Source organism: Corythoichthys intestinalis, chromosome 22, assembly GCF_030265065.1.
Source record: "Corythoichthys intestinalis isolate RoL2023-P3 chromosome 22, ASM3026506v1, whole genome shotgun sequence".
NCBI classification, from domain to species: domain Eukaryota; kingdom Metazoa; phylum Chordata; class Actinopteri; order Syngnathiformes; family Syngnathidae; genus Corythoichthys; species Corythoichthys intestinalis.
Window position 1 is genome coordinate 12945596 of NC_080416.1, and position 18641 is coordinate 12964236.

Genomic DNA, 18641 nt, shown 5'->3' on the forward strand with positions numbered 1-18641 from the left:
CAAACACCCAAAAAATTTCAAAACAAAAATCACTTCAATCAGAAAATTTTTTTTTAAAAATTCAATCATAGAAAAAAAGTTTTTGAATGCAAAAAAAAATTTAAACTCAGAAATTTGCATTTGAACACTTATTTCTTTAATTTTTAATTAATATAATTGTAATTTAATTAAAACTGTTTTCTTTGAAAGCAATTTTTTTTTTGATTGAAGTTTTTTTTTAAAATTGAAAATATATATTTTGATTGAAGCGACTTTTCTTTATTTTTTTTAAAATTAATTTAATTTTTATTTAATTCAAACTATTTTCTTTGAAAACATTTTTTTTTTAATTTAAATGACTTTTTTTTCATGGAAAATATATATTTTGATTGAAGCGACTTTTTGTTTGATTAATAAAGACACAAATCTACTTCCATAAAATATCTGTGGTTAAAAAAATAAATAAATGAGGATCTAAGTAAAAATAAATGAGGATCTAAGTACAACAAAAGAACAATTGGCTAACTTGCATAGCAAAAGTCCGCTAGCTTAAATGCTATAAAATGCTAGCGTATTTTTACAATGCTCTTAACAAATTGTTCAAACATGTAACTCCCCAAATTGGCTAAATATACTGATAAACTAAATTACGAATGCATAAAAAAATCATATTAGCTCAAACAAAAACTTACCATATGTTGGTCTTAACAGAGAGCAACTGGATTCAGCCACTTTAAATGAGTTATGTCATATCCACTGTTACACTGTATCAACCTAAATCAATAAAACTAAATGCAAACACTTTCAAAAGAAACCATTACATAGTGACTCTAATTAAACGAATACTAGAAGCAGTAAAATTTGATTCGAAGGTTTTTTCTAATCGAATAATTCGAGTTAATCGATTAATCGTTGCAGCACTAGATAGATGTTCAATCTATTTGATCCATTCGATCCCTGACAACCTAGTTCAAAAAGATTGGACGTCTATCGCCGTCAATGGCAGCTGATGAGTTCATTCTTCTAGTTCAGTTGTGTGTGGCGCTTTCTATTGTGCATAGTGGTAGTTACTGCTCATGACCAAGTAGAATTTGTGTGTTATTTTGAGCCTTTGTGTTTATTTCTATTGTGTTATTGCAAAATATTTTTGCGTATTATTTCTGTTGGGCTCTGTTGATCACGTGATGTTTACATCAGGCAATTGGTGCGATTGAGTGGATTTCTTTCATCATCTCTTGTGAGTCATGATGGAATTAATCCGCTTTTTTAGTGTTTTCTTCCCACGCTATTAGATAAATATTGATTCTAAACACCTCTGGATGATGTTGTATTGCATTTCTCTATTAGTTTTTCTAACTGCGGTGTGATGGTGGAATTGAAGACTGAAGTTCAAGCGAAGGTACTAAACGCACCGAGCTCCTCTGCCTGACTGAAACTGCACGATCAAGCGACACCTCATTCAGAGGAAGGGAAGTCTACTGATCTCGAGTGCCCTCAAGTGAACCTTTGCGTGGTTGGAAGACGAATCGCACGTGGCGAAAGCGTACGTCGGTCACTCCCCTAGCGAGCCGATGGGCGAGAAGGCCCCTTTGAAGCACGCCGACTCGTAGTGCTTGTTCAGGTAGCTCTTGAGCGCAAAAGTCTTGTCGCAGCGTTTGCACTTGTAGTGCTTGAACGCCGAATGCGTCTGCATGTGCGCGCGCAGGTTGGAGCGGTCGGCGAAGGCCTTGCCGCAGTGCGCGCAGCCGAAGGGTTTCTCGCCCGTGTGCGAACGCATGTGACCCTGCAGCAGCCACGGGCGGCTGAAGGCCTTGCCGCACACGTCGCACTTGTGCTTGAGGTCGTGGGTCAGCAAATGCATGGCCATGGCCGGCATGGATACGTACACCTTGCCGCAGGTCGGGCATTTCTTAGCCATTTTGCTGTCCATGCTGCGGTGCGTCTGCTTGTGGCGGCTCAGGTTGGACGAGGTGGCGTAGGTCTTGCCGCATTCGCCGCACGAGTGCCTCTGCGGGACACCCGGGACACCCGCAGCTGACCCGTCGGCGCTTGCGATGTTCTTCCGTCTCGAGCGGCCGTCCACGATGAAGAAGGCGTCCACGGCATAGGCCTCGCCGATAGCGGCGTCCCCGTTGATGTAGCCGCTGGCCGCCGACGATACCTCGGAGCGAGGGCTGTCCGGCTGGTCCGAGTCGCCGTGGATGTCGCTGTGAAGGCCGCCCGAGTAGCCCCCATCGATGCGGCTGTAGATGATGGACGGGCGGGCTGGGGAAGAGGGTGCTTTGGAGATTGATGGCAAATCGGTCTGCGCCGCATCATCGTACGGGGACGGGGTCAGATAATCTCGCTCGTAACCTGAGAACACACATGAAGCTTTCAGTGAGGAAGGAAGACGCCGACTGCTTTGAACATCTTGACTCGGGATTTATTTATAAATCCTGCTGAAGACTAAAGTATGACACAACTCAATCCCATCCAAGTGTCTTCCCAGTTTTCTATTAGAAACTATATACAGTAGAGTAGGAAAAAATTGGAGACTATCATTCATCATCGGCACAGATTGCAAACTAGATTTAAAGTGCCTGTGACACAAAAAAAACATGTTTATTTCATATTACACGCGATATTTTATGCTATTGAATGGATTTGTGTGGAAGCGATGGATATATTTATTCAATTTTTTTAATCCCGCGCCATGAAAATTAGCAACTTCTGGAGTCTGGATTGAGGAAGATTGCGAATGTGACATCAGCGGACTAATCATTTTCACAATACAGCCATTACTACAGTATGCAGAAGGACTGCGGATTCAGCTGAATTTGCGGATTAATGTGTTTGTTTTCTGCGTCACGCCAGCCCAGTGTGCTGCAGGCTTTTGTTGCTACACCAGGGAGAGTGGTGTGAGGCTTTTTGGATTAACAAAAGATCCTATTCACCGTGAACAATGGGCAAAACAAGTCCGACAATCTAGAGACCATTAGACAGATGAAAAGTGAGTAAGCTACGTGTTATATGTTATGTCAAATACTGGGATCATGGCAAACGTTTTAATAAGGAGGTGGCTTGCTAAGATTGCACTTTCAAAACAGCATTAAATATGAATACAAAATAAAAAATCCAGAGTTTTTCTTCAGATTATGCAGAATTGCACTTTGATTTAAAAATGAAATACATGAAAAAAAAAAAAGTCCCTTCAATCAAAAAAATGTGTTGGAGTACAAAAATAAATTTGAAACTCAAAAATATGCATTTCAAAACTATTTTTTTTTTTTTTTTTTTTTTTTTTAATTGAATTCAAGTTTTTTTGATTGAAACAACTTTTTGGATTAAAGTAATGTAGTTTTGCATTTGGTCCAAATTTAGGCAAAGAACATTTGTGTCTTTATTATTCAATCAAAAAATAAATTGCTTCGAAACAAAAACAAAAATTCTAAAGAAAAATCACTTCAATAAAAAATAAAAAATAAAATTCAATCATAGAAAAAAAATTTTGAATGCAAAAAAAATATTTAAACTCAGAAATTTGCATTTGAACACTTATTTCTTTAATTTTTATTTAATTTAATTGTAATTTAATTAAAACTGTTTTCTTTGAAAACATTTTTTTCTTTTATTTAGGTGACTTCTTTTATGGAAAAGATATTTTGATTGAAGCGACTTTTTGTTTGATTGATTAATAAAGACACAAATCTACTTTCATAAAAATATCTGAGGTTAAAAACAAAAAAAAATGAGGATCTAAATACAACAAAAGAACAATTGGCTAACTTGCATAGCAAAGTCCGCTAGCTTAGCCGACAATCTAGAGACCATTAGACAGATGAAAAGTGAGTAAGCTACGTGTTATATGTTATGTCAAATACTGGAATCATGGCAAACGTTTTAATAAGGAGGTGGCTTGCATTTTGTAGGTGACAATGCTCTGCCGACGACTGGCGGCTTGTCGCACACCATGGTTGCCGGTTGATAAAGGCGTGCACGCCTATGGAGGGCTATCCTCGGCCTGGGCCCGAGGAGCCCTACGCTCTTGTCTCCGGTTCTGGATTGTGTCGAGAATTTCACCCCCCTCGGTCCTCATCGCGTGCCCGCCCATAGAGCGCTATCATCGGCTTGGGCACGGGGAGGCCCCCCTCTCTTGCCTCCAGTTCTCAATTGTGTCGAGAATTCCACCCCCCTCGGTCCTCTTCACGTGCCCGCCTAGAGAGCAATATACTCTGCTTGGGCAGCCCCGCGCTCCAACGTCTGTCGGTTTGTCTACCGAGAATGCGCCATTTTCGGCGTTCATTCCCCTCTGCGTCCCCGGCAACGAGCACTGCCTGCCTGCAGGTGCCGCAGCAGGACGACAAGCCGATAATACTCGCCACCGGGGCCTGGCCGATTGGTGAAGACAATCACCCCCGCCGCCGTGTGTGATATGAGTCAGGATAGTTTTGTGTGATTTTTCGTGTATGAAAGGTGAGGAAGAGACTTAGAAGAGCCGCTCAGTTCGGGTTAGCATGTTGCCTAGCTGTCACGCCTCCTGTTTTGTTTACCCTCTTTCCTCAGTCTCCGAGGCTGGGGCAGGGAAATGATAAAAGCCGGACTAACTCAGGTGGCATAAAATAATGTCCGGGAGGGTTAAGAAGTAGGCAGTTTTGACCATTATGCAGTAATTTAGCCTTGTCGTATCGAATAAATGCATTTTTAATGTTTCATATTCCATTTAGCACAAGTTATTTGTCATGACCATACCATTTATTTAGCAATTGGGGAAAATATCCTGTAAAAATATTGCCGTAGAGAGATAAAACCAATGATGACATTTTGCCTCTCTCTGTCGCATTTTCCTCGTTCTGAATCTTCCTCCTCCACTGGGCTGAATTCTAAATCAGCTGAAATCGTTACTCTGCTGATGTTATCACCCAGATGGCGGCGCCATAGCGCCATAATGACAGGATTAGTTAAAGGGCAGATTGAAAGAGTCATTTCTCGTCATCTGCGCTTTGCTAAATTGTTATATACAGTCAAATCGTCTCAAAATATGATTTTAATTCGCATAATTAGCGATTTAATTTTTTTTATGGTGTCACAGGAACTTTAACAAGCGGTACGTTGGTGCCTTTGAGGTAAAGGAGCCGCGGTTAAGATGGGGGAAGGGAAGGCAGGATCTTAATTTTCAATGGGAATCATTTTTTTAACTCCCAATTTTTCCCATTTTGTCAAAATAATACATTTTAGAGCTTTAATTTACCCTAATTTTCACACTAAAAGGCGCACCTGACTATAAGCCGCAGCCCACCAAATTTGGCACGAAAACGGCATTTGTTCATAGATAAGCCGCACTGGACTATAAGCCGCAGCTGTCCTCACTGTATCATGGGATATTTACATTATTTTTATTACACATTATATTATACACAATATTACACATTTATATTAACCGGTACAACCTCATTAGACAGCGGCATCATACGACCGACTGTCATAAGATCAAATGAACCATCATTAAACTTTGAACCAATTAGTGCAAAGCTTTATTGCTTCAAGAAGCTTCATTTGGCCATCACTGCTCCCTTGGGGGAGACAGTCTCTGCTGCCACCTGCTGTTGACTGTTGTCATCCAACATGCCTCTTAGCATGCATTGCAGCGCTACAGATGTAAATAACAATCAAAAATCATGTTCTGTGCTAAATATTTCTTCAGTTACTGTTCCAATTGTTTCATCAATTGCTAGTTATGGTTTTTGCTAACACTTTATTTGACAGTGGTGCCATAAGACTGTCATTACACAATCATAATTATGACATGTCTCTGTCCTGAGCATTCATGAATGCTTATAACAGATGTCATTAAGTGTTATCCGGCAAATAATCTCACTTTTGGATGGACGCCAAAGATCAAAGATGGACAAAAATTGGGTTAGTGACATAATTTGCCGAATGACACTTAATGACATAAGCATTCAGTAATGTCCATGATATTGGCATGTCATAATTTTGATGATCTTATGACAGTCTTATGCCACCGATGTCAAATAAAGTGTTGCCTAAAAAAATGAACAAATAAGCCGCACTGGGTTATAAGCCAAAGGTATCAAAATGAAGGAAAAAAGTAGCGGTTTATAGTCCGAAAATTACGGTAGATAGTAATATCTCAATATTTTTGCTTAAGGTGTTATTACACCATGATAACTAATATGAGCCCATTTCAAAATTATACTTTGAGTAAATACATACAAAAAACTTTTTGCGCAGTTCTATTCCAATGCCCACATGTAGCTCATTCTACAAGTGCACCCAACCATTCGCACAGTGCACCCGATTATCTTACAAGTCAGCACAAAACGGACCTTAAGTGTCGAATGAATGCGAGCCGGCTCCACAGGATGCGTGCCGATCAATAGCTCCTCCATTTCAATTAGCGCACTCTGAGATTCTTGTGCTGGTAATATCATTTCACCGTTCACTTCTGAGAAAGGCATCCATGTCGGTAATAGCGACTGGGGGGCGAAAGACGGTGGGGATGAAGGCGAGGGTGGAGGTCAAGCTGCTTGTTTACACGCATACCGGATATTTTTGGAGAGGGAAGGCGCAGGCAAACGAGACTTAGACTTGACGTTTTGAATCATGAATATTCTATAATTGCACTCTTGACTGAATGCGTGTGTGCGCGTGTTTTATAGAGCATGAGTAAAGTTTGCAAAGATGACCAAGTGTTCGTTTTAGCAAACAGGAAGCTTGACTCACAGATCCAGATTGTGTGGAAGCTGTGTTAAATTCATGGAGGGGAAACAATGCGGTTTAATTAATTCACTTGCATCTAAAATCAGCTTTCTGTTGTTTTAAATTTGTTGTTGACGACCGTTTACGCCTCCATTCAACGTATCTTGTACTGCTCCTTCTAGTGTATGCACTGGCTACCTGAAATATAGACTGTTGCATTTACAGTTGTTGGAGTTTGTCATTCATATGTTAAAATTAGGACTAAATTCCTGTAATATGACTTTTTACTTCTTTCATAAAATGGCTTCACCATGCTTGAATTGCAGCAGACAAAACCTCCAGGACAAGTTTGCTTTCAACCCATTAGCTGAGGGACATGCTGTATTATTACTAGGGTTGGGCATCGATTGAATTTGAACGGTTCTGATTCTGATTCTACATTTCAATTCTGGTTCCAAACGATTCTCGATTCCGATTCTTTTAATAGGCAGGGTCGAAAAAATTGCATAGTTTATTTTCATTTCTTAACTTCTCGATTATGTTTAAAATTATATGAACTCTCAGCAGGGCCAGGCCATTTGGGGGCCCGAAGCAAAATAATGCAAAGGGGCCCATATTTTTGGCCCACCATTTCGTCACAGTGTACTGTGAAACTGCATACTTGTTGCACTGCATACTTCAAACTTCTCACCCCAAATGATTGTCAGTACTTACAGTAGATAGCGCCAAACCTTTTTCTAAAAGAGGAAAGAAAGAAGATAAAGAAGAACTTTTATTTTTTTAAGCTTGTAATCAAGTATCAAAACTCACAAAAGTCAAATAAAGCAAACTGTAGTAAACAAAATAGAATATAAATTAAACAATTGCCAGATTGGGGGCCCCCTAGTGGTTAGGGGCCTTAAGCAGCTGCATAGTCTGCGTATAGGCTGGGCCGGCCCTGACTTTCAGTTAACTATGAATTTCTCACAGGGCTATTTTTAACTTGTATATAAATATCAGTCTTTGAACTTGAATATGATGAAGTTTCCTTCCACAGGAGTGCACTTTCACAAGATTTTATTTTAGGATTTATAAGATTTTTATTTTATTTTTCAAAAGCTCACAGAGAAAACATTTACATGTATTGTTTTGCCTATGTTTTAGAGTGTCTTATGCAACAGACATTTTAACATGTTATTGAGCTCTCACTAATGGGCTAACCTAGTGCAGAGAATTAAACAAACAAACAAAAAAAAGCCAACTTGTAAAATTCAGTCCAGATTATCAGCAGGTACAGTATAAAATCGAAACAGATTTTGTTGAGGAAAATTATGATATCTGCCTTCTCAAGCAGTAAGCATGAGCGTTCTGGACAGATAGTGTCTCCTGCAGTGTAGAACACATGTTCACTGGGAGTAGATGAAGCTTGAACGCATAGATATGAGAAAGCGAGAAAAAGTCACAAATATTACTTAGGGGTAAGGTAGCTGTGAGCCGCTATGCATTTTACATACGTTTACTTTAGCTAGGAGCTACGATGAAGCATTAGTATGAATTCTTTTGATCATAATTTGATGTAGATTAGCGAAAATAATAAGGATTTTCTTATTTGCAAAACCGATTCTAAAACAAAAAATGCTTTTAATACTGTTGATTTTAATGGAGGCGGCAACGCGCTACATAAAGTACGTAGTAAGAGTGGGACAATATCTCGATACAGCGATATATCGCGATATTCTGCAACCCGATCGGTTATCGATATGCTCCCGCCAAGTATCGATACTTTCATGTGACATATTGGCCATTAGAGGTGTGCAAAATTTCGGATTCTTTGATTATTCGCGATTCGGCCGTGGAAGATTCGAGAACGATTCACAAACATCCAAATTTCGATTATTGAAATATGCCAAGTAAAGCGGAAGTACAACACACTCAATGAGGAGCGGAGCGAGAGTAGCTAAACATCATGCTTCTCATTACCCGGCCCCTCGGGTAATGCCAATGCTCAACTCACGGCTCTAGCTCAACTCATGCCACGAGATAAAAAAACAACAACATACCTGACTGCTGCCGAAAAGCTGCTACAAAGTACATCCACATAATGTTACGGTAGATATCATTTATATAGGACTAGATGCATTATAGATTCGGTAGCGTTAGCAGCACACCTACAAAAAGCTAGATGCGGGCGTTAGTAAACGGCCGCCATCTTAAAGCAGTACACTTCCCTGCAAGGCTGTTGTAGCAAACTTTCCAAGCAAACCTAATTAACTTTTTATCTAAAATACTCCTAAATCGGTAAAATATTGACTTGAATCTATCTTTAAAATAGTTTTAAAACTTTTTACATGTCGAAAGTAGACAAAAGGGAAATTATGGAATAACGGGAGCAATTTTAACAACTTTAACAGTTGATTCACAACATTAAATTAATTGAATGCAGTTTAAAGCTGCTAATACAGAATGGGGACTGGAGTTTTTTTATTTACTGTTATTTTTGTATATTTGTTTACTGCTATATGTTAACTTGATACTGAAATAGTAGTTTGGTTTAGCCTGAGAGTATTTTTGAACAATTTTGGAACTAATGTACAAAACATTTATAAAATAAATAAATAAATAAATAAATAAATAAAAAATTTTAAAAAGGAGGTGGGTGCATCAATAATCGTTTTATAATCGAATCTGAGCCTCTGAATCGTAATCGTAATCGAATCATTAGGTGCCCAAAGATTCCCAGCTCTATTGGCCATACAATGGAGTATGGATGCTGTAAACTGCTCAATGTTTGTTGAGCAATTCCTTGGCGGTCCACTAGGGGCGCTCAAGAGTGGCGGTGAAGGTAAAGTGCGCACAAGTCGTCTAGAGAAGAAGAGAGGAAGTTCCAAGTGGGTTGAAGAAAATAAAAAAGCTTCGTGAGAACGGTGTGGGAAAAAGTGAGAAAAATATTGCTACAAATCACACATGTGGACACACTTTAGATTTTACACCAACAAGTAAGGAAGTAAGGTGAACAAGGACTTTGCTGTATGCAAGAATTGTCTAACAAAGATAAGGTTCACTGGCAGCTGGTGACGAAGTGGACACCGGATTTCTTCACTGCTTCGCTTTCATCACTTGAGGTGAGAATGTTTTGCAATGTAACTGATTTTTTAATTTACATGTATGGGCTCAATGCACAAACACGCGCTTCATGTGGCTTCTTCTTCGTGGTGTTCGGCAGCTATTTTCAGGGTAAGGAATCGAAATTTATAAATTTGAACGGTTCACGGAGCATCGGGTTGTTGGACATCTGTCGCTGTCAATGACATTCAATAAGTTCAGATGCAAACTTTGTCGGGAAAGTTTCTAAGGTGAGATTTATTTAAAAAACATTTAAAATGTTATTCTATATATTATACAAGTATAAAACATATAGTTAAAACTGAAACATGATCGTTCAGTGTCCCCAAATTCCCACTTAGAACCGAAATGGCTTGACATCCTGTGTCCTTACAGGCATTTGTATCATATATAATTCCCATTGCTAAGTGAAACTGATTTCAGGCTCTGCAATGTTCAAACTCATTTCGAAATGCGACGGCAGAAGAATGTTGATGGCTGAGAGAGATGCGAGCAACTTAATGCGCACTTGTGTGCTTTTGCCTCCATGTAGGTCGCAGAGTGCTTCTTCAAATGCCGCGCACTCAAGCGTGTAAGCTGCCGGGAAAATATGCCGACTTGACAGAAACACTGCAGCGGCGTGCGCGCAACAAGCGTCACTTGCTCGAGTCAAAGTCGTGTTATATTTATAACATGGGAGCGTGGGGGCACAATAGGCCTGCCGTGTTGTTGCTGCCTCTGTTTGCTTCCTTTTTCTGTCATTGTGAGTGGTGCGCTTATTCATTTCCCCACTAGAGGGCAGAAATTTTCCAAAGCAACCAGTAAAATGGCGAAAGCCACAATTTTTCACGTTAAAAACACTTTTTGCAGTGTTGTTGCTGCCTCTATGTTTGCTTCCTTGCTTTCATTGTGAGTGGTGCTGTTATTAATTTCCCCAATAGAGGGCGGAAATGTTCCAAAGCAACCAATAAAATGGAGAAATCCACTATTTTTAACTTTAAAAAACACACTTTTTACTTTATTGTCTGCCATTGACGGTGATAGACGTCAATTCCATTTTGACTGGGAGGGCTGGCATCGATCATTCACCGTCAGTGGCAGACAATGAGTTCAGATGCAAACCTTTGAATGAACATTTCTGAGGTGGGTTTACTCAAAATTGATGTAATATCTGGAATATACAGAAAATTAAAAGTTAAATTTTTAATCTCAAGAGTTGATGCTTTAACTCTGACAGCACTTTTTCATGTTATCATAGTTTCTAACTCATTGGCTGCCATTGACGGTGATAGACGTTTGACTGGTACGGCTGGCAGCGATCATTCGCCGTCAGTGGCAGACAATGAGTTAAGATGCAAACCTTGTAATGAACATTTCTGAGGTGAGAGTTTTCTCAAAATTGTAATATCTAGAAGATAATACAGTGATCCCTCGCTACTTTGTGCTTCAAACGCGCCCTCAGTTCATTGCGGATTTTTTTTTCAATTTAAAAAAAAAAAAAAATACAGATGAGCTGTCCCGAGCCAATCGCGTAGTCTCACTCTCGCTCCCTCCCTCCCTCCCTCCCCCAACTCTTTGTTCGTCAGGCACTGCACTGGAGTTGCTAATTAAACTTAACAATGTTGACAGATGTTTGTGTGTTTGTGAGTCACTAACTTAAAAAGTGCCGCATGCGTCAGTCATCGTTTAACTTGTTAAACAGTTGCTGTGGCAACTCTGTGTGTAAATAAAAGGGTTTGAATAAACTCTCTCAATGAAGTGTTACGAGTGCTGCCTTGGAACAGACAGGCTCTGTGTGTGCATGCGTGGGTGGGGGGGATAAGGAAGCGTGCACTGGAATGAATGCGTGTGTATGGCGATGTTCGAGGCAGTCGGACGTGTTGTGTTCGCAGCAATAAACGCAATAAAAGTGATCCTGAGCGGTTTGTAATTTCCAAATGACACTCCAAAAGTCACAGGCAAGGGAGGGAACAGAAGCATTTAATAAAGTCAAGCATTTTTCTACTACAGTACTTTATTCTTGTTTAAAAATTATTCGTAGGACAGTAACGTGTTTAAAACTTATCATTATTATTACATTTGGAGTGCATTAAAAACCATTTATTAGCAGATTTACCGTACTGGCCTGAATATAAGACAGTGTTTTCTGCATTGAAATAACACTGAAAAAGAGGGGGTCGTGTTATATTTGCGGTCTTGACATTATACCCATTCACGACGCTAGATGGCGCAAGATATCATTGAAGAGATGTTCTGTCATGATAGATCTCAGCTACTCACCCCATTCCCGACGCTAGATGGCGCCAGATATCATTGAAGCGATGTTCTTTCATGACAAATCTCAGCTTTCTCAAGTTTAACCAGTTTGCATTATTTTACTGCAATGTTTTTCCTTATTTAGATTTGTTTCAAGACTACAGTTACAGTTAGACTTCACTTTGATGGTTAATGCAGTTATTGCAATTTTATTGTTTTATCACAATAGATTGGTTTATTTACATTTCAAAAACCAGAAGCCATTCATTTACGAATGTGATTGCACTTTACATATTTAAATGTTCAGATATTAAGATTTGAATGAGGCAAAATAACATGCTTTTTCTCTCAAATGTATTGTTATAATCATTTGTTTCGGATGTACTGTAATTATTTTCTGTATAAAAATTAATTTGGTGTTCAAAAAGTCTTTTTTCAAACATGAGTCTTGAAAACGAGGGGGTCGTCTTATAATCAGGGCCGTCTTATATTCGGGCCAATACGGTATATCCATAATTTTTTTTTAAACTAAACATTGGGGGGGGGGGGGGGGGGATCATGTCTTATATGTATCTCTTTCCAATGCTAAATCTGAATAAACACATTGAACACACAAAAAAAAAAAAAAAAAAATTGCATGTTTGTGGGATGGCGCTTGGTGCGCTACTTTGCGGTTTTTCACTTATCGCAGCGTGTTCGGTCCCCATTAAACCGGGGCACTGCACTGCATGCTTCAAACTTCTCACCCCAAATGATTGTCAGTACTTACAGTAGATAGCACCAAACCTTTTTCTAAAAGAGGAAAAGAAGTTAAGGAGGAACTTTTATTTTTTAAGCTTGAAATTAAGAATCAAAACTCACAATAGTCAAATAAAACAAACAGTAGTAAACAAAATAGAATATAAATTAATAAATAAACATATATAATATAATAATAAACAATTGCCAGATTGGGGGCCCCCTAGTTGTCAGGGACCCTAAGCAGCTGCATAGTCTGCGTATAGGCTGGGCCGGCCCTGCATAAAAGGCAATAAAACGAAGGATCACTGTATGCAGAAAATTAAAAGTTACATCTTTAATATCAAGAGTTAATTTTTCAACTCTGACAGCACGTTTTAGTGTTATCATAGCTTGTAACTCATTAGCTGCCATTGACGGTGATAGACGTCAATTCCATTTTGACTGGGAGGGTTGGCAGTGATTATTCGCCGTCAGTGGCAGACAATTAGTTTAGATGCAAACCTAGGAATGAACATTTCTGAGGTGAGAGTTTTCTCAAAAATGTTGTAATATCTAGAATATAATATACAGGAAATTCAAAGTTAAATCTTAAGAGTTAATGTTTCAACTCCGACAACACTTTTTAATGTTATCATAGCTTTTAAGTCATTGGCTACCATTGACCTCAATCAGCGGCAATGGCAACTAATGAGTTTAAAATCAGACTGGTCTATCACGGTAATTATGATAACCCACATTCGTATTTATACGCGCAAAGATTCTAGAATCCATGTTGAAAAGTCAGCCATTTTGTTGTCAAGTGCACATTTTTAGACATATTTGGTCATTCTTTTTAAGAATTTCGGATTGGCAATCTGTCAAGGACACAAATTTGATACACAAGTTTCTCTCTATAATGACAGATAATGGCCGACTTCCTGTGTCTTCTCAAGCCCAGCCCCTTGAGACTTTTATGTCTCCTCATGATAGACCCAGCTATTAAATTTCCCATTGCTGAGTGAAACTGCTGCTGAATTTTCAAGTCTTTCGTGGCGAGTCAGCAAAATTTGCCGCCACGTCGCGCCTGCAAAGAATGACGAAATAGTTTGCAATTTATTGTCGTGTATCTTTCTAGCACGTGAGCTTTTATTTTTAAAGCACACTTTAGAAATAATATCCTGGCACTTTTGCATCTCCTCCACAAGCGCAAGATTTCACGGTTTTCTGACTTTCTCTCCGTCACCTGAGTTTGACCTCCTTCTCAGGCAGTCATGACTAATGCAGCAATCTGAGGATTTAAATAATGTGTGTGTGTGCAACTCACCTTTATGATGATGGAATCTCAAGCTCAGTTCCCCGCGTCGACCGTGACAGTAGGAGCTTTCCAGCTCGGCGGCCGAAATGTCATCTAGCTTGACTTTCTTCACCAGGAAAGAACGAGGCATGATGGCAGTCACACGCACACACGCTTACACGCACTCTTACAACTTTACACTTTATAAAAAGTTATTTAAAAAGTTTTTCCTCCCGGGAAACTGCAGCAGGGACATTCCAGGAGTGTAAAATACATTTACTGTGAGTTAATTCCTCTTCCCTGTGGAGTAATTCAGAACCGGTCAGCTCCTTCAAGCGAGGAAGTTGTTGTCGCTGTCCCTTCAGCACCACAAAGGCAGCACAAGTCAGGCACATTCCAGTGTGTGAAATAATCTAATAGGTCTCTTTACCCTGAAAAGTGCAAATTAGAAGTTCAGCAAGGTCCAAAAGACTTCCTGAAACGTCCTTCTGTCATAATAACTCCTCTTAAGTGCGTTATTGCTTCCATAGAAATGCACACTTAAGAGCAACACATCCTCACGTTCCTCCTCCTCCCCCTCCTCTTTTTCTTCATCTGCCTTTGCTGCTGCTCGGCGTGCGTGAAGCTGCGGCGGTTCTCTGGTGCACGAGACCAGCTGTTGCCCTTATATAGAGGAGTGAGATGGAGACGGAGGGGGAGAGAGAGAGAACGTATCGGGCCCAATGGGAGCAGCGTGGAGGGATTTAATGAGCTACTTTGAAAGCGTTCGGCGCTGATTTATAAGGCAGTTAAAGGGGAGAAAAAGGGGCTTTGCAAAAAAAAAAAGTGGAAACGGTAGGATGAAAGAAAAATGGCCACACTGAAAATGAGACAAATTAAAAATAAGTGATGAATAAATGTATGACGAGAAAGACTGGAGCATTAGAGCCACACTGAGAAGAAAGGATAAATATATGACGGAAATTATAATGGGTTTTATAGTCGCAATAGAAGTAGCATGCTTCGTATGATAACAATAAATATAAAATAATGAACAAAAAAATAAAACATGAACATATATTTTCAATAATATTTTTTGTAAATGAAACTAATAATTTATTTTAGGGCTGTCAAACGATTACATTTTTTAATCAAGTTAATTACAGCTTTAAAATTAATTAATCGTAATTAATCGCAATTAATCGCAATTCAAACCATCTATGAAATATGCCATATTTTTCTGTAAATTATTGTTGGAATGGAAAGATAAGACAAAAGATGGATATACTGTATACATTCAACATACGGTGCATAAGGACTGTATTTGTTTATTATCACAATAAATCAACAAGATGGCATTAACATTATTAACATTCTGTTAAAGAGATCCATGGATAGAAAGACTTGTAGTTCTTAAAAGAAAAGTATTAGTACAATTTATAGAAATTTTAAATTAAAACCCCTCTTAATGTTCGCCATTGTTGATGTCAATAATTACTTGCACAATGCTCATGGGTGCTGAAGCCTATAAAATCAATCGCACCCAAGCGCCAGCAGAGTGCAGCAAAACTCCATAAAACACAATTAACAAATGAGCGTTTCACTGTACCGTCATTTAAATCCGTCTGAGCGGGGCATCTGCGTTAATTGCGTCAAATATTTTAGCGTGATTAATTTTTTAAATTAATTAACGCCCGTTAACGCGATAATTTTGACAGCTCTAATTTATTTATCAGAATTTTAAAAATTGTTATAAGTGGTATTCGTTTGTTCCGATATAAAACTTAAATACAGGTAGTCCCCGGGTTACGAACGAGTTCCCTTCCGAAGCTGGCGACATAAACCGAATTAACCCTTTAAGTACCCCTAAATCTCAAAATAACTATCCAAAAAGTATTGTATTTTGTGTAATGATGGAGGATGCACTGCCCTCTGGTGGCAGCGTTGGGTCTCGCTAGACCAAACACGTCCAAAGTCCGGCCGGGGGGCCAAATGCGGCCCGTGGTAAAAATTTCATCTGGCCCCCAGCCTCTGTCATAAAATCAATAACATCTGGCCCGCACAGACTTAACAAATTGGTCAGCAGTACTGCCACCAGCATATGAAGTAGCTTACACACTAAATGCTGCTTCTCATTTACCCACTAAAAGGCAGCAGCACTCTAAGCAACATTACCCCGTGTGACCCTTTACTCCCACTTTGTTGCCCCGGCTGTGTGTTAGGGATCATTGTCATGCTGAAAGACACAGCCACATCTCATCTTCAATGCCCTTGCTGATTGAAGGAGATTTTCACTCAAAATCTCTCGATACATGGCCCCATTCATTCTTTCCTTTACACAGATCAGTCGTCCTGGTCCTTTTGCAGAAAAACAGCCCCCAAAGCATGATGTTTCCACCCCATGCTTCATAGTGGGTATGGTGCAATTCAGTATTCTTTTTCCTCCAAACACGAGAACCTGTGTTTCTACCAAAAAGTTCTATTTTGGTTTCATCTGACCATAACACATTCTCCCAGTCCTCTTCTGGATCATCCAAATGCTCTCTAGCGAACAGCAGACGGGCCTGGACGTGTACTTTCTTCAGCAGGGGGACACGTCTGGCAGTGCAGGATTTGAGTCCCTGTCTGCGCATTGTGTTACTGATAGTAGCTTTTGTTACTGTGGTCCCATCTTTCTGTAGGTCATTCACTAGGTCCCCCCGTGTGGTTCTGGGATTTTTGCTCACCGTTCTTGTTATCATTTTGACGCCACGGGGTGAGGAGGGAGTTAAAAGTCCATGTTGCCCAACGACAGCCCCAAAACATCACTGCTCTAGAGGAGATCTGCATGGAGGAGTGGGCCCAAATACCAGCAACAGTGTGTGAAAAGCTTGTGAAGAGTTACAAAAAATGTTTGGCCTCCGTTATTGCCAACAAAGGGTACATAACAAAGTATTGAGATGAACTTTTGGTATTGACCAAATACTTATTTTCCACCATGATTTGCAAATAAATTCTTTAAAAATCAAACAATGTGATTTTCTGGGGGTTTTTTCACATTTTGTCTCTCATGGTTGAGGTTTACTCATGTTGAGAATTACAGGCCTCTGTAATATTTTCAAGTGGGAGAACTTGCACAATTATTGGTTGACTAAATACTTATTTGCCCCACTGTATTTTACCGTATCTATCCATGGAAGAAACATTTATTTATCATGATGAAACAAGCAAGTTATACAGCAGCCTTTAAAAGAAAAGTCACATCTGTTTTGTTTTCTTCTGGATTCTGGTAAGTTGGAGAAGTTGTCAAATCATATTATTACCGTAAATATTGTCAGTTTACGGTAATGTTTTGAACTACCAATGTGCTATGCTTGTGCTGTGTTTCACCAGTCAGTAAAATGACATTCCTGTATCTGTACACGAGCTCTGTTTTCTTGTATTTATTGGTGCTAAAATTAGGGTGCGCGTTATACACGGGTACAATAATTTTCCCTAGATTTTACAAGTAAATTTGGGGTGCGCGTTATACACGAGTGCGCCTTATATTCGGGAAATTACAGTATATTAGACTTCTCCCAAAGCATCATAATTCAATTTTCAGACCTTTTCCCTCTTGTAAAAAAATAACTAAAATGAACGTTACTCAGCAGCGATGCAACGTTTTGGATGTTTACACTCAAAGTGACTTTTCCCTGCAGCTACAACACAGCCCTACCCCCCTCATTCATGCTCATGCAGAGAGGCTTGATGACGGTGTGTGATGTAATCTAGTGACGCGTGCGCTTTATGTAAGATCTGTTAACTAAAGTCCTTGGCTTTAACTTTCCATTTTCTTCCCCTTTTAAACACTAACCTTGTGCGTACACTCACCATCTAATTTTTCCTTCGAAAAACTAAAACAAGCACACAAAACAAACAGATATTGAATAAAACTTGTTAGTCGGATCGATCTCACACGCTCACCCGACAGGAAATGCTAAAAATAATTCCCTCCTTGTTGTGATTTTTCCTGCTGAGCTCAGCACTGTTTGTCTACTCCGTGTGCGTGTGTGCGGACATGTGGAGGTCTATTAGCATAATAATAGACTTGAAATCAGTGGCGCGCATGTGTGTGTGTATTTGTGCGTGTGTAAAAGGCTCTCAGGAAACACAATGGACAGGAGGTTGTTGACTTTTCATTCCTTTCTCTTTAAAGCGCCGTCCAAATGAGTAAGACCCCCACTTAAATGGAAAAATGACTTTACATTGGAAGCTAACTAGAGTCAAATAAGCAGAAGGGGGGGCTTCCGAAAGGACAAAGACAAGGTCAATGTGGGTTATGGAAGGATTCCCCTATAGGAAATAATGGGAATAATATATTTCACGGTCAGATTGATGTCATAGCTTTACATACTGTCAGGTAAAAGTAGAATTTTATCATTATTAAAAAGGCAGTAACGTCTTAGTAAGATGCACTGTGGTATGAAAAAGTATCTTAACGTTTTAGAATTTCTCAAATTTCTGCATAAAATCACCATCAAATGTGATCTGATTTTTGTCAAAATCACACAGATGAAAAAAAGAGCGTCTACTTGAACTAAAACCACCCAAATATTTATAGGTTTTCATATTTTATTTAGGATAGTATGCAAATAACAGAAGATCAGAA

The 18641-nt window shown here is 39.3% G+C and overlaps 2 protein-coding genes across 2 annotated transcripts in view; one reads left to right on the forward strand and one right to left on the reverse strand.

Annotated features, from left to right (window-relative positions):
- The window catches only part of zgc:63863 (uncharacterized protein LOC393372 homolog), a 158742-nt gene that overhangs the window by 78284 nt on the left and 61817 nt on the right, over positions 1-18641 (forward strand). The gene's annotated exons all lie outside the window — the stretch shown is intronic.
- LOC130910429 (transcriptional repressor scratch 1-like) lies at positions 258-14652 on the reverse strand. Its single transcript, XM_057827727.1, has 2 exons — positions 14063-14652; positions 258-2334 (listed from the first exon to the last, which is right to left on the reverse strand). The coding sequence occupies exons 1-2, from the start codon at positions 14181-14183 to the stop codon at positions 1532-1534; spliced, it is 924 nt and encodes a 307-aa protein (XP_057683710.1). The 5' UTR covers positions 14184-14652; the 3' UTR covers positions 258-1531.